General features: G+C 42.4%; 1 protein-coding gene and 1 non-coding gene across 2 annotated transcripts; both read right to left on the reverse strand.

The window, feature by feature from the left end:
- Nucleotides 1-9,150: 9,150 nt before the first annotated feature.
- LOC133065335 (large ribosomal subunit protein uL16-like) lies at nucleotides 9,151-12,390 on the reverse strand. The gene is made up of 2 exons (XM_061156123.1): nucleotides 12,386-12,390; nucleotides 9,151-9,466 (listed from the first exon to the last, which is right to left on the reverse strand). The coding sequence occupies exons 1-2, from the start codon at nucleotides 12,388-12,390 to the stop codon at nucleotides 9,151-9,153; spliced, it is 321 nt and encodes a 106-aa protein (XP_061012106.1).
- LOC133065707 (small nucleolar RNA SNORA70) lies at nucleotides 9,512-9,646 on the reverse strand. The gene has a single exon (XR_009694968.1). It is a non-coding gene; the product is annotated as a small nucleolar RNA SNORA70 (small nucleolar RNA).
- Nucleotides 12,391-27,140: the final 14,750 nt, after the last annotated feature.

The raw sequence follows: 27,140 nt of genomic DNA on the forward strand, positions 1-27,140 counted from the left end.
TTCCACAAGTTGAACAAAAGACACCAAAATATACGACAAGTTCTCTCCCCACCCATCCTGTCTCAGCATTGTACTACAACCCTCATTATAATGCATTAGCTTTTTCTTGAAATAATAATAATCACACCATTTGTAATCCATATGTTTCCACCCAAGACTGGCAACCAGAACTTTAGGATTAATTGCAAGAGCTCTAAAGAGGTTTTTGGACATTTGTCCCAAGAGCTTCCACAAATAGCACCAAGATGAGCAGCAAGCCCCGACTCAGAGATCCCCACTGCTATGCCAGGTTATGATGCCTTCTTTCCTAACTAGTGGCCAAGAGAAAAGACTTTCCAGATCTTCTGGAGGGTGCATGACATGAAAAGCTTGTTCTAGTAAAGGGAACCAGACCCCTGTCATCTGACACCAACCATGTCCCTAGGCCTAGAAAGAACCAGAGGAGGATGAGCAGATAACCTGCAGCCTAAATAAGTACTGTCATCACTGCCCTGGAATCTCTCTGATGCCCGCCCAGTTACAGTGTAGAATTCCACAGGACACGTGGCCCTCTTGGACTCCATCCAAAGGAGTAAGCTATCAGGAGGTCCTCATCCCAACATGTGCCTCTGGGACCGTGTTCATCAGCCAGCTTCAGCACAGCTAGTGTTAATAAAATCCTGCTGCTAGTCCGCTAATCACTACATGCGTGTTGATTCAGTCAAGGCTCTGTGTAGAAGCAACAACCCAGTTTATCACTCACCCATTCCTCATTCCCTCATTGACCAGTGAGCTTGTTCATAAGGCAGGTCTGGGTGTTGGACAAAATGAGCCTCTGCTTACTGGCCTAACCCAGAGGGCTTTCCTATGATCTGTGGTTTTCTATTACCAGCAACTCCGCTTCATGCCAGACTCTTGGTTCACTGAAGTTGCTGAAGGCAAGAGGATTCCACTAATGGACTCAGCTCTCCCTCAGGGGTCAGACGCCAAGACAATGTCACAGCAGCGGAAGGAAGAGCCCAGATGGCCAGGCTCAGGTGGTGAAGGCCTTTAGAATCTGCCTTGAGGCTCTCAATGGCTTTAGATTGAAAACCATCTTGGCCCCTTCCAGCAGCGTAAGGCATTTTATGACAGCCTGAAAGCACGGAGCTTAAACAGAATGATGATCACAGGGCAGGAATTTGGACTCCAGGAGAACTGCCTAAGCACAGATTATTTTTCTATGGTATTTGATGAGAACAAACCAAGTAAGAATTTTCCTTTTGTTCGTCTGGCCTCTGGCATTGTTTACTTTCTTTTTATTATTCTCGAAGGCACTTAGCGCTCTGGCAGTGTTTCTGTCCTGAAATCTTATTGTCAGAAGTTTATTTTTCAGCTGTTTCAAATCATATCTGATAGAGTGAGTGCTTTGCCCGGGTTCATCGCTTTACCGCAGAAGAAATAAAGTTCACCCTTTAAATGACAATATTGATTGTCTACAGCTTTAAGTTTTCTACACTTAAGCTGCAGGCTTCATTTCAAAACCTGTTTTCCCTCATCACAGAGGAACGATGGTGGAAGTCTCACTCCGCTGGCGTCTGGGTAATGACCTAACACCGTCGTGTGGACTATCGCTGTGTTTTGTCAGATTTTCACTGCGCGTGGAGTAATTCTTTGTCAATGGTGGTTCTGTCAACTGTGGTTTGGAGGCAATGAGGTTTTATACTTGTGCCTGAAATTTCTTAAATATATAAGCTTTTAACGTTTGCGGAGTTGACTTCAGTCCTCTTTTGAAAGAAACCCAGTATGCTGTGTTTCCTCTCCTCAATCAGAAAGTGCGTCGGAGAGTCTGGACTTGACGTGCCGCTCTTGCAAAACAAGGACAAGGATATCAACCCAGAAAAATGAGCCCTTCAGACCTGCGATGATCTGTGAAAAGCTCAGATGAACTTAGCAGGCATTTTCTTGACACCTGAGAAAGGTCAGCGTGTGAGGGAGGGAGTGGCATTATGGTTAGGAGGCTACCTTCTAGAGCGGGGCTGCCTGTTTGAATGCCAGAGGCTCAGCTGTAGTGGGTTAAATGTAGCCCTCTGCAAAAAAAAAAATAGATAAGAGCACCTCCTAACCCCAGGAACCTGTGACCGTGGCCTTATTGGGGAAAGGGGTCTGGGAGGATGTAAATACATTGAGGATCTCTGAGATGAGATCCCCCTGCAGGATGAGTCCTGTATCCAATGAGAAGACACAGACGCAGAAGAGGAGGTCATGTGAAGATGGAGGCAGAGGCTGGAGGGATGCTGTCACAGGCCAGGGAACACCTGGAGCCACCAGAAGCCAGAATAAGACAGAAGTGTTTCTCCTTAGAGACTCTGGAGGGAGTGTGGTCCTGCTGGCCCCTTGACTTTGGACTTTTGGACCTCAGAACTGTGAGAAAATACATTTCTGTTGTCTTAAGCCACCCCGTTTGTGGTCATTTGTTAGAGCAGCCCTAGGAAACAAACACGTCACTTACCAGCTGAGTGACCTGGGACACAATATTTGACCTCGACAAATCAGACCCCTCGTAATGCCTTCACTCAGGCGAGTGTCTGCACCTGGTATGCTCATACACATGACTTTTTTTCTCTTGTGACAACAGGCAAATACAACAGAGCTGAGATTTCAACCCAGTAAGTGCTGGTCAAAAGAGTCACTATCTTGCAGATGTAGAGGACAGACTTGGGGACATGGGGGAAAAGCGAGGGTAGAACACAATGACATACATACACTACCATGTGTAAAATCGCTATCTAGTGGGAAGCTGCTCTATAGCACAGGGAGCTCAGCTCAGAGCCCCGTGATCCCACCTAGAAGGGTGGGATATGGGGAGAGAGGGAGGCTAAAGGGGGAGGGAATATGTGTATACATGCAGCTGATTCAGTTCATTGTACAGCAGAAACACGTGCTTGGCACATGTGCTTGGCACGTAACATGTGCTCAATAGGGTATTCATCACTGTTTCACTTTTACTTACCCTACAGAGTTGTGATGAGAATCAAACGAAATAGTGTATTTAGAAGAATGCAGTGTATTCAACTGGTAATTGTGACCATTATCAAATGACTGGGTCTTTCCGCTCTCATGATCTGTCCTTTCATTTGCTTATAATTAGTGCTAACTAAGCATGTGTATAGCGAGAAGTCAAGGGCAAAGAGTGTATACATAGAACAACACTGAGCTGGAAGCTTGGTTTTCTAGCATCTTCTTAGGGCAGCTTCTACCCTGCTGCTGGTAAATCATTTAGGAGGAGACTCCTGCTCTGGAGGATAGTCTTTGGGAGACCCTATGTCCCTACGTGGAATGGTTGTTTGAATCCCCAGAGTGTCCCTCTTCTGAGAATGGCCAACGCGTGGTTTGTTCTCCAAGGGCCATGGAGATGTGTGATGGGTCTGTGTGACGTGGCCCTTGCTGACCAGCTCTGTGGTGGGCCCTGCCTCGGGCTCCAGGATTTTGCGAACAGGCTCTGAGGAAATAGGGTTGGTCCCTTTCTGGTGGTGCAGCTGTAATGCGTGAGGTGGGGAAGGTGTGGCAGCCCAGTTTGCTGCCCATCTGCAGTAAGAGAATGAGACGGACATGCAGAGAGCACCCAGGTGAGCACGCAGGGAGGGCCCTAGAACATCTGAGGCCACAGCACTCCTGCCCTTCCCAAGGTCACATCTAACCTTCCAATATATTCCCTGTTTCACCTAAATGGTATTTCTGTTACTTGCAACCAAGAGAATTTTCCTCTCCCTTTAAGAACCAGTCCAAAAATCTCTTGTTCTGCAAAAATTCTCCTGACCTCCTCCCCCACGAGATCTAGTCTGGGCCGTAGCATTTTGCACTTCCCTTCCCAGGGTGGGTTCTAGTCCCCCTGAATTACTGGGGCTTCCCTGGTGGCTCAGACAGTAAAGAATATGCCTGCACTGTGGGAGACCTGGGTTCGATCCTTGGGTCGGGAAGATTCCCTGGAGAAGGGAATGACAACCCACTCCAGTATTCTTGCCTGGAGAATTCCATGGACAGAGGAGCCTGGCGGGCTACAGTCCATGGGGTCACAAAGAGCGGGACACAACTGAGCAACTAATACTTTCCCTTTCTGAAATACTAAGCTTCTTAAGGACAGTGTCTAGGTCTAACTTGTCACCTGTCCCAGTGCTATGCACCAATGATAGACTGGCTTTGTTTTCCAATGAATATATGAATGGCGTAGAATGTATGCACTCAGGTCGGATTACCTCTATGATCTTTTCCAAACTGGAGATTCTCTAATGGTGATCCTAAGTTATTTGTAAAGGGAGGTTCTGAGGGGGTTCAGTGGATGGTTCCACAATTCCAGAAGTGATAATTTCCATTTTATGTTTAATTTTACTTCCATACCTCCATCTTTCCTTGACAAAGGTGTGTCTCTGGCACCACTCATAATTTGGAGTGATGAATTACCGACATCACTCTTAGGTTCACAAATGGAGTGAGAAGGGATAAGGAAGGGAGAGAAGCTGCAAATGAGAGATAAAGAGCTACGAGAAAGCTCATGGTACATATGTGTGTGAGAGAAATCCCCAGAAAGAGAAGTAAACTGAATTATGTGTGAAGGTCAGAGGGAGAGGAGTTGGTGCCTGCAGGAAAACTTGCCTGATCAGTCATCACAGTGAAGCAACTAAACTGACAGACGCCTTAAGAGGTTAGATTTCTCTGTTCCTGACATACAGATGGCCAAAAGGCATGTGAAAAAATGTTCAGTGTTGCTAATTATTAGGTAAATGCAAATCAAAAATACAATAAATTTCACCTCTCTCTGGTCAGCATGGCCAAAATGTCTACAAATAACAAATGCTGGAGAAGGTGTGGAGAAAAAGGAACCATCTTATGCTGTTGGTGGAAATGTAAATTGGTACAGCCACTATGGGGAACAGTATAGAGTTTACTTAAGAAACTAAAACTACAATTGCCATATGATCTTTCAATAACACTTATGGGCATTTATCTAGAAAAAACTAATTTGTAAAGACATATGCACCCCAATGTTCACTGCAGCACTATTTACAGTAGACAGGATATGGCAGCAACCTAAATGTACATTGACAGATGAGTGGATAAAGCAGATGTGGTACATGTATACAATGAAATATTACTCAGCCATAAAAAGGATGATACAAGAAAGGATGATGCAAATAATGCCATTTGCAGTAACATGGATGGACCTGGAGATTATCATACTAAGTGAAATAAGCTAGACAAAGAAAGAAAAATAGCATATGATATTGCTTATATGGAAATCTAAAAAAGAAAGATACAAATGAACTTATCTACCAAACAGAAATAGACTCACAGGCATAGAAAAGCTAATGGTTTGCCAAAGGGAAAAGGGTGGGGAGGGATTAAATTAGGAGGTTGGGATTAACATATCCACATTGCTCTATATAAAATAGATAACCAACAAAGATGTATAGCACAGGGAACTATATTCAATGTTTCATAACAACCTATAAAGAAAAAGAATCTGAAAAAGAATATATATGTCTGAATCACTGTGCTGTACATCTGAAACTAACACAACACTGTAAATCAACTATGCGATTTTTTTTTTTAAGTTTTAAAGTTGAAAAAAAAAAAAAGATTTCTCTGTTCCTGGCCACCTAAAAAATTACTTTCATTTCCCAAAGTGTTTTCCAGAGAACAGTCTGGTAGGGGGAGAACCTGGCTGCAAAGAGGTCACGGAACACTGAGTCTACTTTCTTCATGAAGGGAGACAAGCTACTTTGGGCCATTTCTTTGAAGTCCCTCTAGAGGCTTCTAAAGGTTGTGTAGTGGCATCTGGTCTTTAATTCCAGACATCAAACTTGTTGATTTTTGCCCTGAACCATCTGCTTCTCAACTTTCAGAGAATCTTTCCTTTGTGACCAGTAGGGAAAGAAATATTGCATTTTTATTTCTTTCTGTCTTGCCTTCCCCTCCCAGTCACAGCGTTAGAAAGGTGGAACTTACTTGTCAGCCGGTGCGCTGAAAGCCTGGACGCACAGTGCTGACCTTGGCGTCTGCAGCACATCTCCTCTAGGTGGATGCCTTTCCCTTCAATTTCTGATAGAAGTGAGCGACGCTAAGTCTAGTCTTGGGACCACTCAATGTCAGCACACTGTTTGTACTACTTGCCATCATCACGATCATGAGGAGCACGGGCTCTGGGACCTGACTGCTGTTTGAATTCCAGTGGAACAAGCGCCTGGACATATTATCTCAGACCCAGTCTCCACGCCTCCAAGGTGACATAATGATAGCTGCTGGCTCAATGAGGCATTGTGAGGATTAAATGAGATAAAACATGGAAAACCTTCAGTCAGTGTCTGGCGTTTTGTAACTCCCATGAACATTAGTTGTGGTTTCCCAAGTGGCATTAGCGGCAGGGAACCTCCCTGCCGATGCAGGAGACATAAGAGAGGTGGGTTCAGTCCCTGGACTGGGAAGATCCCCTCGAAGAGGGCATGGCAACCTCTTACCTGGAGAATCCCATGGACAGAAGAGCCTGGAGGACTACAGTCCATAGTGTCGCAAAGAGTTGGACATGACTGAAGTGACTTAGTATTCGTGAACACTAGCTATTATTATTATACTACTACATCCTTAATATAGTAATAGTATTTTCAGCAATAAAGTGGGAGAAAGCTCTGCACTGGCCAGAGAACTTGCAGCAAGAGGGAAGCTTAAGTAGTCAAACAAGCCCTTCCTTGAGTTCATCCTACTCCAAAGAATTTGGTGTTGACATATATGGGATACGAAGTTCAGAAATGGCTGTTTCCAAACTGATGAATTCCCTGAGGACTTTTTCTCCATTGTGGTTCATCTGATCATGCCCTCTGTTTCCAACAGTAATGATTGTTTCAAACTAGCCACAAGCTGGAAGAACACTGCTCTGTGGTAAGCCCAGTGCCACCCTAATTCCATCTTCTCCAATTCTACAAACCCCAGGTGGCATGTGGGACAATTAATGTAGGCTTCCATGACAAACAGTTGCTGGGCATTGTAGAAACCCTCACTTCAAGAGGACTGCAGGTTCTGGCCATCAGAATGACAACTGTGATAATTGAGCTACCCTTCTGGACAAAATGGCGGCTCTCTCAGTGAAAAAGTTTAGGAGACTGATTTTTTTTCCCCCTCTGAAACCACTATTTATTGCATGAGATTTCAGAAGATAATGAAAAAGAGCAAGTTTATAAGACACTATGAGGTTGTATAAATAAAATGAAGTCATATCTGGAAAAAATGTACCAAAGAACATTGAACCCAAAATATCTAACTTTGCAATCCATACTCGGCCAAAAGTCCCATTGAATTAAAGCACAGACAGTGTAGCTATGTATACAAGATGCCTTTAAAGTTCCTCCATAAATTTAGAGAAAAAGGAATAGTCTGTTTAGAGGTACTAAGGCAAAATTCCTTACTGTGGATTTATAGGCACTTGCACAAGTGGTCCCCAAACACCCTTTTTAATTTTTTTATTATAAATAAGAAAGAACAGATTCTACCCTCATGACTTCCACTTTTGAACTTGTAATCACCAGCACAAAGGACAGAATTCTTGGAAAAAAGGAAGGCTGAATTCCAGGACTCTGAAAGGGAAGTTAGAGTCTGACTGAATGTTGATTGTATTTTAAATCTACCACATTTCTCCTTTGAAACCCACATATTATTTAACATCTTAGTTGCTTTGTGTTGAATTTGTTGAAGGAAATTTTTCAGTGTTTTCAGGCCTTTATCCTAATGGTTTTTATTTCTTAATTTCCCCTTTTTTCATTTCTTTTTAAGAATTTATTTTATTTTTTATTAATTTTCCTCTTTGAATAAGTGAGAAAATCAAGCTGACTAAGCAATGCTATATGAGTCATCCATTTATTAATAACATAGAAATTCTGGGAATTGTAGCTTTCTTTTGGTTCTTACCTGGTGGCTCAGGGGTTAAAGCGTCTGCCTGCAGCGCAGGAGACCCAGGTTTGATCCCTGAGTCGGGAAGATCCCCTGCAGAAGGAAATGGCACCCCACTCCAGTATTCTTGCCTGGAGAATCCCATGGACAGAGGAGCCAGGTGGGCTACAGTCCATGGGGTCGCAAAGAGTCGGACATGACTGAGGGACTTCACTTCACTTCACTTCATTGCATGATTGAAATCAAGTAGTTTCTACCTCTAGGCAGACATAGGCAGTTTTTGCATGCGTGCTAAATCACTTCATTGGTGTCTTTACTGTTAAGCCACCGGGGAAGCCCCCTGGCAGTTTTTAGGGCGTGTCAAAGGGGGTGGTGTCTTGGTTTTTACTGTAGAAGCGCCTGCAGCTGCTGTGACCCAAATTTGAGCAGTAACTCAGGGGTGTGGCTGGCAAAGGAGGAAGTGGCTATGAAGAGCTAATGTTAACAAACAGATAACCAACCAAGGGGTGGTAAAAAAATCTGCCTGCAATGCAGGAGACCCTGATTGGATCCCTGGGTCAGGAAGATCACCTGTAGAAAGAAATGACAACCCACTCCAGTATTCTAGCCTGGAGAATTTCATGGACAGAGGAGCCTGGTGGGCTACAGTCCATGGGGTCACTTAGAGTAGGCACAACTGAGCACCACACATGCATAATCAACCAAGTCATTCCTCCCCCAACACCTACTATTACCAAGAGTGATCATGTGGAGATGGCTGTGCAATGGGTGATGCATATGTTTGCTATCTATGAGTATTCCTTTATTACAGTTCAGTGCTACTGAACTCTGATTATATGACACAAAATGTATGGGATGCAGGAGGACTGCGGGATTTAACCTCGATCCCACAGTCTTATCTCCATATAAAGCATCTATCAACTACATTGAGACCACAGGATTTATATGAACATATCATATCATTGCATTTATTAAAAATATTCACAATCACCATTTCATAAAATTTCCCCACAATCCTATGATATAGGTAGGGAACATTTTCATTTTACCAAAGAAGTACTAAATATAGGAAAAGTGCTTGATCTTACTAACAATATAAGAAGTACACGTTATAACAGGAAAGTGTACTTTGACTATCAAACTAACAAAGTCATGTAGATCATCAAATCAGCAATATTTTATTTTTATTTTTTATTTTTGACAGGAAATAGCATTTATTGGTGAGCGTGATTAAGGAGGGAACAGCGCTGATACTCATGAGTGCAGGGCCCGACATTTGTCCAGGGGACCACAATTAGGGATGTATTTGACCGCACAGCCATCCGGGATGAGTCGCTTTTCTGCCACCATGTTCTCAAATTCATCCGTACTGAACTTGGTAAATCTCCACTTCTTGAAGATGTGGATCTTCTGACGGCCAGGGAAATAGAACTTGGCCCAGCGGAGGGCTTCAATCACATGCTCCTTGTTCTGCAGCTTGGTGCGGATGGACATTATGACCTGGCCAAGGTGGACCCTGGCCACTGTGCCCTGGGGCTTTCCAAAGGCACCACGCATACCTGTCTGGAGTCTAGATTGGGAAACAGCAGGCCAGTCATGAGTGCCCACTAGGAAGGGTTGTCTCCAAGGTCCCTTAGGGCTACCTGTACAGGCGACAGGCTGTATACACTACCAAGGAGGCTGCTGTTTGCAGCCATTGCACACTGGGCCCCCATGGGGAAAAGAGCACAGTCGGCTTAACTGGCTGCAAAATCAAATCAACAGTATTTTAGAATAACGGTTATGTTGGCAAAGTTGCATCAAGATGAAATTTCTCCTTCTACTAGTGGAAGCACATGCTGGTTAAACCTTTCTGTAGGGCAATTTGCAACATGTATCAGATCCTTTAAAAGTATTTAAACTTTTGGATGCAGTGATTTCATTTCTGAGAGTTCCTTCTAAGAAAGTAATAGGAAATGTGGACAAATATTGTAAACAAAGATGTTTCTCACAATATTTTTTATTAAGGTGAAAACTTGGAAATAATAGAAATATTTAACCACAGAAAACAGTCATGATACACCTACACAGTGGAGTACTATAAGGCTCCTGGAAGTGATATCTTTGAGAAACTTTTAATGATGTGAGAAAATGTTCAGAATACAAAGGTTAAGTGAAAAAGCAGGATGAAAGGCTTATCTAATAGCATGATCATAGTTATGTAAAAACATGTACCTAAACCCAAATCTAAACTAGACTGGAGAAAATAGGACTGTAGCTATCAGAGGTTTCTAGGTTATGTATAATTTTGGATTTTAAAAATACTTATCTGCATGTTCCCTCTTTTTAGAAGGAGGCTATATTACTTTTGTAGTCAGGGGGAAAAAACCCCAACAAAGTTCTAAAAATAAAGTGGAAAAGTATGCTCAGAGAGATTAATTAACTTGCCCAAGGTCACACAGCTGCAAAGCAGAGGAGCCAGCACCTAAACCTGGTTCTGGCTCTAATTCCAGTGTCTCCTTCCCCATACCACAATGTCTCTGAAAATAGTTAACTTCAGCAATGTATCACTGATGTTTGAGTTGTTAGAGAACAAACCATTTGTGGAATCATGCTAGAATCTTCATGAATTCTATGATTAGACTCAGATATACAAGCATTCCTTGGTCGGTGGTGGTGGTTTAGTCGCTAACTCGTGTCCAACTCTTGCAACCCCATGGACTGTAGACTGCCAGGCTCCTCTGTCCATGGGATTCTCCAGGCAAGAATATTGGAGTGGGTTGCCATTTCCTTCTCCAAGGGATCTTCCCGACCCAAGGATCGAACCCGGGTCTCCTGCGTTGCAGAAAGTTTTATCAGCTGAGCTACGAGGGAATTCCTTTGCTCAAATTTCTGAGTCCTACAACAAGCTTCTGAATACCCACATTTAGAACACACAAATATGCTAAGCTCACTGCTGGGTATTACCGGCATGAGATGTGAAGCTCCCTTAATACATAGAGCCATGGACATCCAACACAGAACAAGACCTGGAAAGGTTATTTATTCCAGTGATTTCTAAAATGAACTAAACAGAAAAATTACTGGGATGATTTACCAGAAATACAGATCCAGGTCCACCCTAGAGATTCTATTTTAGTAAGTCTGTGGTGGAGCCCTTGCCTCTGGACCAAGACTGTCTTTAAACTACTCTAGCCAGGGGTGGAAATGTGTCTGAGGAGCTCCCTGTATGCACAGTGAGTCACGGGTGGTGATTCCACTACTCAAGTTTAGAAAAACTCCCCCTCCAATGTCAGGATCCACTTAGAACTCGAGTGTACTGTCCACTGAGTCCTGTGATGACTCGGCCCATCCACTCAGTGGTTAACGGGGGAACCAGTGTGGCATCCAGTGCTGCCTGTGTTGGTTTTCTACTCCTGCTTAATAAATGACACCCCTCGCTCAAAAAAAAAATACTTGGTGTCTTCAAACTATAAACATCTATTACACTTTCTGTTGATCAGAAATCTGGGCACAGCTTCACCGAGTGCCTCTGGGTCAAGGTCTCTCTGAGGTTGCAGGCAAGCTGTTGGCTAGGGTTGTGGTTTCATCTGAATGCCAGAGAGGGGACGAAAAAGGGGAGGGAATTTACTTTCATGCTCCCTGATGTAGTTACTGGCAGGTCTCTTTTCTTTTTTCTCCAGCTTAATTCACAGCATGGTTCCCACAGAAAGAATGATCAAAGAGAAAAAAAGAGAGAATGAGAGAAAGTGAGAAAGTTTGCATTCAAGCTGGAAACCACAATCTTTTTATGCTCTAATCTCAGAATTGACATTTCATCACTTTTCTGTATTTGCTAGATGCCAGTGAATAGCCAAGGGGAGGGAATTACACAAGGGTGTGAATACCAGGATTCAGAGGTCACTGGTGGCCACCTTGGAGGATACTTGCTACACTGCCCCAGGCAAACAGCAGAGTTAAAATTCTACACCAAACCACCTTCACCTCTATTCTACAACTTCTACTTGGTAAATAGGCAGAGGTGGGACTGGAGTGAACTCTGCCTGTTGGTGGTAATTGAGTCAATAGACCCAAAGTAGAAAGAAAACAAAACTTCAAGTTTAATGTAGGGCAGTGCCTGAATTTTCACTCACAGCATAAGCCATGGATGTCACTTTAGGTATCAATAGAGAGACTCAATTAGCCAATAGATTCATTCACTCTGCTTTGGTCTTTAAAGGAGGGAACATTTCAAATGAACCTGGGAGCTATTATTTTCAACTCTGACACACTAGTGAAATACTCAGTTCTACTAGAAAGCATACCTGAACTTCATGTCCTGACCTCAAATGCAACCTGCTCAGGGGTGGATATAATTATATTTTCCATCCTCTTTGGAATATAGACAACAAATACTGAGTAAAAATAAATATATTTATTTATATTTTGTATATATATATATATTTAGTATATATGTATACATACACACCCCACACTCTTCATTGGGACCACCTAGGGTGCCTCTACTTACCCCATGATCTCCAGCTCAGCCTTGGTAGCAGAGCCTCCTAGTAATGTTGACAAAGCTAGGCATCCAGACACAACCAGCTTATCCACTAGACCTGCCGTGTAAAGTTAATTTCAACTTGCCATCTGGTCACCAGCTGACCACTGCTACACGCATTTTCAGCATCTCAACTTGTTATTGTCAGAGCCACAAATTAAAGCAGTCAATACAGCTGCACCATGGCTGCTCTTAGTATGGGGTGTTTTCTGACTCACTCTGTGAAATCACTGATGAGGAGGGAATCCCCACTGTCATTTCAGCTGCCAAGACATTTCACGCCAACCAACTGTGAAAGGAAAGCTGCTAATGATATGAAATCCCTTTTTATGGCCAGGGCTGGGCCAAGGCCACCAGACAGGCCATGTTTTTCCCATGCTGCTGGACCACTCAGAGAAGTTCTTAACAACCAAGACTGATCCGTCTGTTCATGGAAGATAGGAGAAGGACAGGCCAATCCCTAAGCCATGCCCAAGGACCCTGAGAACACTGGCATGATTCCATAAGCCACTATCCAATCCTTCCCTCACACCTCAAAATTTTAGAAGGGAGCTTAAGTTAGGTTTAAAGGTAAAATAGAAGAGGTAATACTTTTGGCAGATCACCTAGGAAAACTAAAAGTGATTCCCAAGGTAACCGTTTTGAGTTACGGAAAGTCTCATAAATATTGCTACCCCATCAAAGTCTATCTCTGCCCCTAATTCAAGCCAGGTGATGTCCCAAAGACTTGTACAAAGTAACTGCCAAGAGAAGCACTTGTGGTGCAATGGAAAGACCCCTGCTTTGGAGTCAGAGAATTTGCTTCCATGTTTCACTTTTGTTATTTTCTTGCTGTGTGACCTTGTGTAAAAACTAGGACTTTCTGAATTTCATATTCTTTTCTATTTATTATCAACAACTTCATATGATTGCTGTGAAATTAAGTGAATATTAAAATAATGTCACTAGACATAGAAGGGAATATTAAAATAATGTCAGTACTTAAAAAAATTTTTTTAACCATTCTGTCCCTGTGACAGAAATTCTGCCATCAGAAGTATGATTCTTTCGGATAAAACTCTGCTCTCTGGTGTGTGTGTGTGTGTGTGTGTGTGTGTGTGTGTACTCAGTCGTATCCAATTTTTTGCGACCTCATGGACTACAGCCTGCCAGGCTCCTCTGTCTGTGGAATTTTCAAGGCAAGAATACTGGAGTGGGTTGCCATTTCCTCCTCCAGGGTGCCCTCTTTTAAAAGTAAATATCTTTGGAAAACAAGGTAACAGGATCTAAGTGATCAGTCAATAGATTGAACTTCCCCAGCAAATAGGTATTTTAGAGTACTCAAGAGATGAGGGTGCAAGAGAAAAGGGATTTGGGGGAGCTTAGGAATGGTGTCTTCAAAGAACAGAAATGCAGGTAGGTGTCTGGTCTCCATGTGACACAGGCTGGCTGGTGCAAGGACAGTTTTTGAGAAGGAGAAGGGGACCCTGGAGGTGGGGCGACCACTTGATTCCAGTCTGATATTTGAACTATAAATTCTTGTTTCTTGTTCACCAATGTTTCCCCACAGCTTATTACAGGGCTTGGCATATGATAGTTGCTAAATGAATATTTATAGACTAAAAACTATGTTTTGCAGACTTTACCCTTTTCCCAGGGTCAGTCCTCAATTAGCTGATTGACCCAGGCTTTGGGGTACCTCTCCTGGACACACTTCTCTTCCTGCCCTCTGCCTTTCCCTCTGGTATTTCTGAGGTGGGGCAAATCTCCACCCCCCGCCCCGATGCATTACAACCCTGGTAATGGCTTCCCAAATGCCCCTGAAGCCCTGGACAGAGATCTGCGTGGCAGGGGCCCCTCCTCAAACAGGTCAATTCCTCATCACTTATGACTCAGAAGCAGAATGGGCACTGATTCCAGGTGTGACACGCAGGTGTAGGTGACATCTCAAAGTCAGGGGCACCCAGCCCAGCAGAATAAGCATGAGTATCATAGAAGCCAAGGGGCCAGCAGGCTCGTGGGTCAGGAACTGGCCTGATCTAACAAGTCCATGCTCAGGCCTCCTGGTATTTTCGGATTTCTGTCTTTATCACAAGAGCCTCTCTGACCAGTTTTATGATTCTTCTATATGAAACTAAAGCAACATTACAGCTCTTGATCAGAGGTAATTATAGGGCAGATATAGATTCAGGGGGAAAAAAATGTGTTTCCCCAGGAACCAGGAGACTAAATTCAGGGGCTGAGAAAATCAGAAAGTGTCAAATAGAGAAACATCAAATTGGTTTTCACCTGATTAAAATAGCAGCTCAAAATTCCCTTTTTTCCCCACACATTCACAGTAGATTTTTTAGAGTGTTCACTGCGTGAGTCTCAGTGAAGGTTGAAACCCCTTCCCTGTGTTCTGCTGACACTAATGCAAAGACTCCTAAGTCCGGACCTATGAGGGTCTGGGGAGGCCATGACCCCCACATAGCAAAGTGATGACACTTTTTCTTGAGCAAACATTCTCCTTGTTGGAGTTTCACCTGCTGATCCATTATTAACATTCTGTCCCTTTTCTTCTCTAAAAACACGTGAATGGGAAAGCTATTCACTATTTGTCCATCTGAGGCAGGTTTGCATTGTGAAAAGTTAATACTTAGTCACAAATAAATCATTAATAGGCCAAGATCTAGGAGTGCAGTGGGGAATTTTGTCAAATCAACTGAGTCTCCCTGAAGTCTCTCAGAGTCACTGTAGAAGCAATCTCTTACTCAGCATTTGTGTGAGGGCAGGATGGCTAGGGGAGTTCCGATGTTTTAAATGACCAAGAATGAGAATAGATGTCCTTTGGAAGAAATGCCTGTTGAATTCAATTGAGGTGAACTTTCACTGTTGTTGTTGTTCAGTTGTTAAGTCATGTCCGACTCTTTGTGACCCCATGGACTGCAGCATACCAGACTTCCCTGTCCTTCACTGTCTCCTGGAGTTTGCTCAAACTCATGTCCATTGAGTCAGTGATGCTATTTAACCATCTCATCCTCTGCCGCCCCCTACTCCTTTTGCTTCCAATCTTTCCCAGCATCAGGGTCTTTTCCAATGAGTTGGCTCTTCACATCAGGTGACCAAGGTATTGGAGCTTCAGCTTCAGCATCAGTCCTTCCAATGAATATCCAGGATTGATTTCCTTCAAGATTGGCTGGTTTGATCTCCTTGCTGTCCAAGGAACTCTTAAGGGTCTTCTGCAGCACCACAATTTTAAAGCATCTGTTCTTCAGCACTCAGCTTTATTATGGAGAAGGAAATGGCAGCCCACTCCAGTATCTTTTGCCTGGAAAATTCCATGGACAGAGAAGCCTGGAAGGTTACAGTCTATGGGGTCGCAAAGAGTCAGACATGACGGAGCATGCATATGTAGCTTTCTTTATAGTCCAACTCGCACATCCATATATGACTAATGGTAAAACCGTAGTTTTGACTAAATGAACTTTTGTTGGCAAAGTGATGTCTTTGCTTTTTAATATGCTGTCTAGGTTTATCAAAACTTTCCTTCCAGTGAGCAAACATCAGTCACCATCTGCAGTGATTCTGCTGCACAAGAAAATAATATCTGTCACTACTTCTACTTTTTTCCCTTCCATTTTCCAGGAAGTAATGGGGCTGGATGCCATGATCTTAGCTTTTTGAATGTTGAGTTTTAAGCCAGCTTTTTCACTCTCCTCTTTCACCCCCATCAGGAGGCTCTTCAGTTCCTCTTCACTTTCTGCCATTAGAGTGGTATCATCTGCATATCTGAGATTGTTGGTATTTCTCCTGGCAATCTTGATTCCAGCTTGTAATTCATCAATCTCTTTGCATGATGTACTCCCCATGTAAGTTAAATAAGTAGGGTGACAATATATAGCCTTGACATACTCCTATCCCAGTTTTGAACCAGTCCATTGTTCCAGGCCATGCGGGAAGCTTAATCCCAACACCAAAGCAAGCCTGGAACCCAAGCTGTAGGAACTCAGCTATAGGACTCCACCCACTGCGTGATCCACCTTCTAGAAGTCCAGTTCAACCCTCTGCAAGAGATCAACCTCTCTTCAGTGAGTTCAGGGTTCCCGATGCTTGTTTTTTTTTTTTTTTTTTCCCAGTGGGTTTTGTCATACATTGATATGAATCAGCCATGGATTTACATGTATTCCCAATCCCGATCCCCCCTCCCACCTCCCTCTCCACCCGATTCCTCTCCGATGCTTGTTAAATGTTCAGTCCAGGCCTCTCTCGGAGTGCTCATCATTACTGAGGGGTGCTGATGGCTGAGGAGACGGTGCCCAGGGCAGTCTGGGTGCAACGCACTGAAGCAGGGCAAACGTCCAGGGCTCTGCTTCCCCAGAGGCCTGGACATGAAGCTGCCAACTTGCCTCAAGCAGTTGGAATTCTTCAGGACCTCCCTGACTCACTTCCAACATTGCATTCAGTGAAGGTGGCTCCCAATCTGTCTGGTCAAATCCCTTCTCATTAAGGCTCTTCTGATAACCTCCACTCAGCACACAGTATCAATATGAGGTTGCCCCAGGGAGGTGGGCATGGAAGAGGCTTGGAATCAGTTATCTCATGGGCACAGGCAGTGGAGAAACAATGCCAGTGGAAACTGAGGACCATGGGAGGTAGAGCTCCACCTGGGACCCCCATCCCAGGGGTTCCTGCTCTCGCTGTTGCCTGCGTGCTGGCGTACAGAATGCTTTCACAATAGTTTTCAAAGGAAGATGGCCCTCCACATACTCAGCTTAGAGGACTTTGCACTGTCAGTTACCTGAGCCACAATGGTCAGTTCACGGCTTCTAGCTTATCACACAGTCACACTTGGGTGTGCTCCGTGTGTGTGTGTGTGCGTGTATGCATTCAGTCACTCGATTTTGTACACAGCCCTGCAGATCCTTCCCCACAATGGGTCTCAGTCCTGGGCCAGCCTCTGGCTCAATCACATCTTCTATACAGTGATCCTTGGTTAGCAAGTGGTCAGCTAGGCAGGAGAGAGAGTTCTGCTAAAGTCAGGGTCCACAATGTGTGTGTCAGGAACATACTATTGAGACTATAGGTGTCAGGAAGAACATACGGAAGAAGCATGTACGTCATGGAAGAAAGGGCCTCGTTAATTCCATGCAGGTTATGTTAATCTTCCCACTTGGGGTTTTGCTGCATGGAACTGGACCTTCCCAGGGACTTCACTTACCTAGTTCAGGAACTGACAAGAACTAGGCTGGCCTTGGAAACCATTCCCAATGCAGAGAAGTTTGTGAACAGGAGCTCGGCATTAGGTGTCTGGGTGACACAGTCTCGGGCAAATCACTGTTATCTTTTGTGTCTCAGTCTTCTTGTCTGTAAAACACAGAAAATATCAGGTTCTTCCCTGAGTTCATTGTGAGGGTTAAATGTGACGATGTCACATTTAAGTAGTTAAGAAGGTTAACTACTCTGCGTTTACCGTGTGGCAACAGATCCCACTCTTACTCTGATGGGCATGTTCTCCTGACTTAACACTTCAGACAGAATAGAGACTTCTGGCAACTTTCAGGGACACACAGAAGGTTGAAATGAATCCTTCCCATGGGTTTCTAGAACTTTCCCAGAGGAGGAGAGCAATCAGGAGTCAGCATTGCCCCAGTGAGATATTTGCATGTGGATAAATGTTGTTTGCTTGAATCTCTGGGACAGATATGAAGCATTGCTCCGGACCTCTGGAAGTTTCTTTGTAAAAATATTCATACTGTACCCAGAGCAAGGTCTTTCTTCATCCAGGTGAAAAGAGATTACTCTATTAATATTGAGAATGATCTAAGGTGAATCATATATAAAGTCTGGATTCTTTGTACTTGCTTCTGAGAGTGAACAACTCCTCAGCAGCTATACCCCTGGGATATTAATATTAAACGTCCACACGCCCTGCCCGCATGGACGTACACACACACACCATCTAAACTTGCTATATAACACTTGAGTTATTCTCCAGAGAGAGGACCCAGATCTGAGACTGCAGGACAGGAATGCCCCCTTCACCTATTACAGATCAAACTGTTAACTCTCCCTCTTTACTCTCTCCCCAGAGTGCTATAAGGTAGGTATACGCCTATATTTTTCAATGATTTGCCAAATCACTGAAGTCTCAGCCAGGAATGAGAACTGCTGTAGTTGATGATATCCGCAGATCTTATTCACATTAATTTTGTTAGTCTCTCTTCACCATTTTTGGGGGGTAGCGGAGAAGAATGGTCATTTTTGTTATGTTCATGACAGCTGATTACTTTCTGTGCTCATGTCAGCTTGGTTAACAATAAGCTTCCTCTGGCAGCTGCATGGAAGTGAAGTCAATTGCCTGTATGTGGGTGAGTCTGTGTCCGTGTACTCAATTTCTTTGTATTAACTTAGGGGCCATTTCTCACCTTGTTCTCTAGCTTTGCAGCCAAAATAAGTACAGGGCTCCTATTGATTTTTGTGACCTGGAGTTGGGTTGCTTTCAGTAGAAATGAAACAGGCTCAGATCTGTCCCATGGAGAAGAGAGCAAGCAGAGAAATAAACCATAAATTCAGGTATACCTGAGTACAGGCTGTGGTTGGATTTCCTTCTTTCTTTGAGCGCAGATCAAATGCTACAGTTGGGCTTAAACTTTCGGTACAAGGCAGATTTTTGGAGTTTTTACTGTGAAGCATAGTTTCCATTATTTATCCTACTCTCATGAGTTCTACTAGCTAAAGGAACCACCACTGTGGAATGTATAGAACTCAACTTATGTAGAGTACTAGCTCCTTGAGACAAGGTAAATTTGAAGTGGGATAAAACATGAAAAAGGAGCAGTTCTCTACCCTACCCCTGTGTGTTTTCCATTGGCAAGTATGTTCAGTCAGTTCAGTCGTTCAGTTGTGTCTGACTCTTTGCGACCCCATGGACTGCAGCATGCCAGGCCTCCTTGTCCATCACCAATTCCTGGAGATTACTCAAACTCATGTCCATTGAGTTGGTGATGCCATCCAACCATCTCATCCTCTGTCATCCCCTTCTCCTGCCTTCAATCTTTCCCAGCATCAGGGTCTTTTCAAATGAGTCAGTTCTTCACATCAGGTGGCCAAAATATTGGAGTTTCAGCTTCAGCATCAGTCCTTCTAATGAATACTCAGGACTGATTTTCTTTAGGATGGACTTGGTTGGATCTTCTTGCAGTCTAAGGGACTCTTCAAGAGTCTTCTCCAATGCCACAGTTAAAAAGCATCAATTCTTTGGTCTTTATAGCACAACTCTCACATCCATACATGACCACTGGAAAAACCATAGCCTTGACTAGACAGACCTTTGTTGGTAAAGTAATGTCTCTGCTTTTTAATATGCTGTCTAGGTTGGCCATAACTTTCCTTTCAAAGAGTAAGCGTCTTTTAATTTCATGGCTGCAGTCACCATCTGCAGTGATTTTGGAGCCCCCAAAAATAAAGTCAGCCACTGTTTCCACTGTTTCCCCATCTGTTTGCCATGAAGTGATAGGACCGGATGCCATGATCTTAGTTTTCTGAATGTTGAGTTTTAAGCCAACTTTTTCACTCTCCTCTCACTTTCATCAAGAGGCTCTTTAATTCTTCTTTGCTTTCTGACATAAAAAGTGCCATCTGTATATCTGAGGTTACTGATATTTCTCCCGGCACTCTTGATTCCAGCTTGTGCTTCCTCCAGACCAGCGTTTCTCATGATGTACTCTGCATATAAGTTAAATAAGCAGGGTGACAATATATAGCCTTGACGTACTCCTTTCCCTATTTGGAACCAGTCTGTTGTTCCAGATAAAATGTTTTTATACTTGATCCAGTTCTGCAAATAATGTAATTATATAACCTGATATGGTTTTATGTTTCTTTAAATATATTTATTTTATTGAAGTATGGTTGACTTACAATGTTTCAGGTGTACAGCAAGGTGATTCAGTTACACAAAATACATATATATTATTTTTGAAACTATTTTCCATCATAGGTTATTACAAGATACTCTCTATAGTTCCCTATGCTATACAGTAAACTTTATTTGCTTGTTGCATATCTATTTTTTAATAAGAAATTTAGCATTCTATTCATACTAAGTCAACCAAGTGGGATCAAGATGCCATAATTTTTTAGATAGGCAAAAATTCATAAGTTTTATAAAATATATATATCATACATATATATGTATACAATAGTTTTTCTACTACACTTGATAAAGAGTTGAGAAAGAACATCAAAAACAGATGGAGAAATTGGAGAACATAAACTGAATGAAATGGGAGCACTGAATATGAAATAAAAAAAAGTGAAACAAACTAGACAAAAATAAAAGATCATCATATAGTCCTAGTGTTTTTAAACATGACTGCTCATTAGAAATGTATCTGGAGCTCTGGAGAAAAGAAGCAATACCTGGGCATTGTATTTTTCAAAAATTTCAAGATAATTCTGATACACATCTGAATTTTAGAAAGTGATTACAGATTTTTGTATTAGATACTAGTTTTGGTGATACAGAGTTCTATTATTTTTTCTGTTGACCAATCATGATACAATAGTGTGAAGTGAGTAACAGTTACATAATCACAATAGTAAAAGATGTTTATCAGTTTTCACAATCAATAGCCAGACAAAAAATAAAAGATAATTACAGTTGCAAGCCATAATGAGAACATGATTAACTTAGCAATATAAAATAATTACATACAACTTGGGGGGTGGTCAAGGTGAGTGATGTGGTAAGTGGAAGTGCATACATGCACATGTTTTCATCCACCCAGTCAGTCTATGTCTTTTGGTTGGTGCATTTAATCCATTTACATTTAAGGTAAGTATCAATATGTATGATCCTATTACTGTTTTCTTAATTGTTTTGGGTTTATTTTCTGTAGGTCTTTTCCTTCTCTTATGTTTCCTGCCTAGAGAAGTTGCTTTAGCATTTGTTGTAAAGCTGGTTTTGTGGTGCTGAATTCTCTTAATTTTTGCTTGTCTGGAAAGCTTTTGATTTCTCTATCAAATCTGAAGGACAGTGTTGCTGGGTAGAGTATTCTTGGTTGTAGGTTCTTCCCTTTCATCACTTTAAATATATCATGCCATTCCCTTCTGGCTTGTAGGGTTTCTGTTGAGAAATCAGCTGAAAGCCTGATGGGAGTTCCCTTGTATTTTTTTGGTCATTTTTCCCTTGTTGCTTTTTTTTTTTTTTTTATTTTTATTAGTTGGAGGCTAATTACTTTACAATATTGTAGTGGTTTTTGTCATACATTGACATGAATCAGCCATGGATTTACATGTGTTTCCCATCCCGATCCCTCCTCCCACCTCCCTCCCCATCCCATCCCTCTGGGTCTTCCCAGTGCACCAGCCCCGAGCACTTGTCTCATGCATCCAGCCTGGGCTGGTGATCTGTTTCACACTTGATAATATACATGTTTCAATGCTGTTCTTTCAGATCATCCCACCCTCGCCTTCTCCCATAGAGCCCAAGAGTCTGTTCTATACATCTGTGTCTCTTTTTCTGTCTTGCATATAGTGTTATCGTTACCATCTTTCTAAATTCCATATATATGCATTAGTATACTGTATTGGTCTTTATCTTTCTGGCTTACTTCACTCTGTATAATGGGCTCCAGTTTTATCCATCTCATTAGAACTGATTCAAATGTATGCTTTTTAATGGCTGAGTAATATTCCATTGTGTATATGTACCACAACTTCCTTATCCATTCGTCTGCTGATGGGCATCTAGGTTGCTTCCATGTCCTGGCAATTATAAACAGTGCTGCGATGAACACTGGGGTACACGTGTCTCTTTCAGATTTGGTTTCCTCGGTGTGTATGCCCAGGAGTGGGATTGCTAGGTCATATGGCAGTTCTATTTCCAGTTTTTTAAGGAATCTCCACACTGTTCTCCATAGTGGCTGTACTAGTTTGCATTCCCACCAACAGTGTAAGAGAGTTCCCTTTTCTCCACACTCTCTCCAGCATTTATTGCTTGTAGACTTTTCAATAGCAGCCATTCTGACTGGCGTGTAATGCTACATCATTGTGGTTTTGATTTGCATTTCTCTGATAATGAGTGATGTTGAGCATCTTTTCATGTGTTTGTTAGCCATCTGTATGTCTTCTTTGGAGAAATGTCTGTTTAGATCTTTGGCCCATTTTTTGATTGGGTCATTTATTTTTTTGGAATTGAGCTGCAGGAGCTGCTTGTATATTTTTCCCTTGTTGCTTTTAATATTTTATCTCTGTCTTTAATTTTTGCCAGCCTGATTACTATGTGTCTTGGTGTGTTCCTCCTTGGGTTTATCCTTGCTGGAACTCTGTGCTTCCTGGACTTGGCAGACTACTTCCTTTCCCATGTTTGGGAAGTTTTCAGCTATTATCTCTTCAAATATTTTCTTGGGTCCTTTCTCTCTCTCTTCTCCTTCTGACACCCCTCTAAGGTGAATATTGGTGTGTTTAATGCTGTCCCAGGGTGGTTTTATGTTTTAAAGTCAATGGAATTCAATAGCTTTGGTGTGGGATTGGAACTGTATTTCTGCTGTTTATGTTAGGCAAACAAAACCAAATGCTTTCTTAACTCTCTCATTGGATTCTTGGACTTGGTACCCTTGTTAAAGCCCACTAAATTGAATCATTGTGTGTCAGGGATGGGGTTTCATGTAATGGCATTCTCACATTTACACAGAGTGAGCGTATGTCTCACCTAGAAGGAGAGAACCAGTCATGCCAACCCCTGAGGCTGTGAGCACTTGGACCTTCTGATTAATTTCCTAAGGGATTACATTTCACAAAACTTTTTTTTTATGGATTCTTTTTTAAAAAAATATTTATTTATTTGATTGTGCTGGGTCTTAGTTGCAGCACAAGGAATCTTTTAGTTGTGGCAAGTGGGATCTAGTTTCCTGACCAGGATCAAACCCGGGTGCCTTGCATTGAGAGCACAGAGTCTTAGCCATTAGACCACCAGGGAAGTCACAAAACTTTTTAATTTCAGAATTTCAGATGTTCAAAAGATCAGAATCTGCAGAGGTCACTCATTTTAAATATTTTCCCTTTAATTATTTTTTTATTGATATAAAGAGATGGGTGGATGGTTGGTTGTTGTTTTTTAATGAAACTTCTGTGAGGAGCGTTAAGGTAGAATTTCCTCTCTGTATTTTGTTTGCTTCCTTTCTGCTCACTTCTCTTTGCTCATCTTGCCAAAACTAATGTTTCTCTATGGTTTTGGTATGCTTTATCCTCAAGACGGACTTTTGATCTTGAAAGATTTAAAGTTTGGAATAAGCATTGGTGGCCTCAAGTTTGCAAAAAAAAAAAAAACCTTCTTAATTTTCTTAATGTCTTACTTTTTTGAACTTGCCACCACTCAGAAATGTGGCTTCCCTTACGTAAGATCCAATTAATCAATTCAAAGGTGTTGGGCAATTATCCAGTGAATGTGGGAAAATACAGCTGGGCTGAAGCAAGCTGCTGAGCAGTCATGAATTCACCAGATATGACTCTCACAACTCTGCTTAGCATGATTCATGTAGACCTAGCTGAGGAATCTAACTCGGGACTTGAAGTAGGAAAAACACTCATCCTTAGTTCTAGTTGGTAGTACTGGTCTAGCAACTTCTTAAAATCTTTCCTTATTTTCAATTCCTTGATCATTCTCCTTCACAAAAAAAAAAAAAAAAAAAAAAAGGAAGGTCTCATTTGCTGATTAATTGTACAGCATCTTAAACACAAAACCTGTAGGACCAGTAACTCTTTATAGTTAAGGAGTTTTATTAAAGATAGTAAGCAAGCTAAGGTAATTAAATTTATCAGTCATTAGGCCATAAGTTTCTTAAATGATAATGTGAGACTTAATCCTTCTGTGAGGTCAAAGGCTGCCCCTCTAACCACCAAGAGTTGGTCTTGAACAATGTCCTCCATGCCCAGGGGTCCCCGGGCTCTCATCTGACATTCATTGTAGCTGAGGCATTTGGTGCCCTGCACCCACAGCCAGCCCATGACAGTGTACTCCCTTAATTGCTATAATTGCTATCAAAATGTTGCCAAACATCTTTCCTTTTTGATTCATATTGAAGTCAGCTTCTTTTGATTCATACTGAAGTCAGCTAAATTACTCTAGAAAAGGGAGTCCAGGGACTCTTTTGTGGAGTAATGTAATGGAATTGGCCCCCATGAGCATACACAATGAGAATTCAGATAAGCTGAAAATTGATGCAGAAAGGCAGAGACGGAAACAGAAGGGCAACATGATACTTACTCAGTTATTGTGTGAAAGGGAAGGGAAAGCCACCTTCCCTAACTCCAAGCATAAGTCACAGATGGCCCTGCCCAAATAGGGCTTGGGAGAGAACAAATACAACCAGCAGAGAGAAACCAGGAGTAGCTGCAAATGCTTCTTGCAAAAGTTTTTAATGATACTCCCCCAAACCTAGTGACTCACCTTCTCTTTCTCCTGCTGCCATCAAATACTCACTTGATAGTAGTAGATGAGGCTCTAGGTTCTGGTGAGAAAGAATCACGTTATGTTACTAGAAGAGCTACAAATGGGGCCCATTTGAGAGACTCGGCAGGGAGATGAATCTCCACAGTGAGGTATGTTTAACTTCAGAAATTTGGAAGAAATCTCAGGACAGAGTGGAAGCACCCTTACCTTTTCCCCAGGGAGAGGATCAGAACTACTCTCCTCCCTCCCTTCCCAAGAGCCCGCAGTCACAGGAAGGAAAGCCCAGGAGATTCAAGAATGCCTGTCACCGCCAATGCTGCATCACCAGAAGAGTCTTGGGGCAGGGAGCCAAGTTATTCCTGGAGCAGGAAAGGGCTCCCAGGAGAAAATGGGGCAAATAGAGGCCTGAGGAAGGCAAAGAAGTAAAGAGCTGAGGCCAGAAAAAAGGGAAGAGAAGGAAGGGATTATTAAGAATAGAAGGTAATGTCCCCAAGACCCTCCCTCAGAAGCCCTCGGCGGTGAGGTCTCTCCTTCCGGGCAATGTGTCTATACAACAACCTGATTTCCTCTCCTAAGCTGAGTACAGCTTTGAGAATGAGGTAGAAACCCTCCTTGGAAATAGACTTAACTCTTCATCCAGATTCAGGATATTCTTCATTTGCGGAAGCAGGGAAAAGAATGCTGGTATGAATCCATTTCTTCAAGGGTGCTGAGATGGTATAAGATGGGCTGAGGGAGCAGGATTGGAAGAAAGAATCTGAGAAGCAGGAATCAGTAGTTCCAACTCATCAGATCAAAAATGCATTAAACATGTGGTTGAAGGAACAGGCTCAGATCAGAATGCCTCATGACGTCAGCATTAGCTGTTACAAAGCAAACTGAATACATAAGCATCCTTTTGACTCTGCAGGTCAAAGTGCCCCAGAAAGTTTCCAGGGAGCAAGACAGAGTAGGTGGAAATTAATTCTCACTAATGTGATACTCATAAAATATGACTATAGCTTCTTTGTTTAATGTTCTGCCTTTACTGACTTATTTTAATTAATATAAAAATGTATAATAAATTTTCTAGATTCACACATGACCTCAGCTTCCCTAATCCTGTTTTTCTTATAAGGTCACATGTTTCTCAACTGGAAATTCTTCCCCCACAAAGGTCTTCACAAACCTAATATCTGCAGTTGATCATGAATTAAATGTAATGCTATCAAATTGTACAGCACTGCCATTAGGTGACAGTAAGTTTGAGATGTGGCAGATATTATAGGAAGATAAAAATAATGGCCATTATACTGCCATTTGCAGCAACATGGATGGACCTAGGGATTGTCATGCTGAGTGAAGTAAATCAGAGAAGGAAAAATATGTGGCATCCCTTATATGCAGAATCTAGAAGGAAATGATACAAATGAATTTATTTACAAAACAGAAACAGACCCACAGACTTAGAGAACAAACTTAATGGTTGCCAGGGGCAAGAAAGGAAGGAAGAGGTCGTTCGGGAGCTGGGATGACCATGTACGCATTGCTATATTTAAAATGGATAACCAACAAGGTCCTACTATATAGCACAGGGGACTCTGCTCAATGTTATGTGGCAATCTAAAATGGGAGGGGAGTTTGTGGGAGAAGGGATACATGCATATGTATGGCTGAGTCCCTTTGCTGTCCACCTGAAATTATCACAATATTGTTAGTCAGCTATACTTCAACATAAAATAAAAAGTGTTTTTTTTTAATTAAAAAAAATACTGATCTTAGTTTATTGATTGGTTACTGCTTACCAGCCACCATGCTCTATGTTTCATCTCATTTGATCCTTCTGACAACATGGTCAGGTGGTGTTATCCTACTTGACATACTTTATAAATATGGAATCTGAGGCAAAGAAAGTATGAGGGATTTGTTCCACATTCTACAACTGTTGTAACAAGCAGCAGAGGGGGAGGGGGAATTCAAACCCCAAACTATCTGAACCCAAAGTTTGCAGGTGCTGCCTGTCTATGGGAAAGCAAGGTGACAGAGGGCTTGTGATGGCCCTTGAAGAATGAGTGAAAATTGGATACAGAAAGAAGAAAAGGAGAAGTTCAAACTGAGGTTGGGGCAGAGGAGTAAAGACATATGGAAAGTAGGGAAGACCCATCTGCTTGCTGTTCAAGTTCACACTGGGACCTAGCAAGAGCTGAGGATGGAAAGCCCAAGGGGACCAAGTGGGGATGCCCTTGAAATAAAGGCTGAGGATTTTCCACATGATTCATCATGGGAAAGAGACTTCGTGGGGGTTCCCTCAGTCTTAGTTTGAGTGAT

The sequence above is a fragment of the Dama dama genome, chromosome 11 (genome assembly GCF_033118175.1).
Source record: "Dama dama isolate Ldn47 chromosome 11, ASM3311817v1, whole genome shotgun sequence".
NCBI lineage: Eukaryota > Metazoa > Chordata > Mammalia > Artiodactyla > Cervidae > Dama > Dama dama.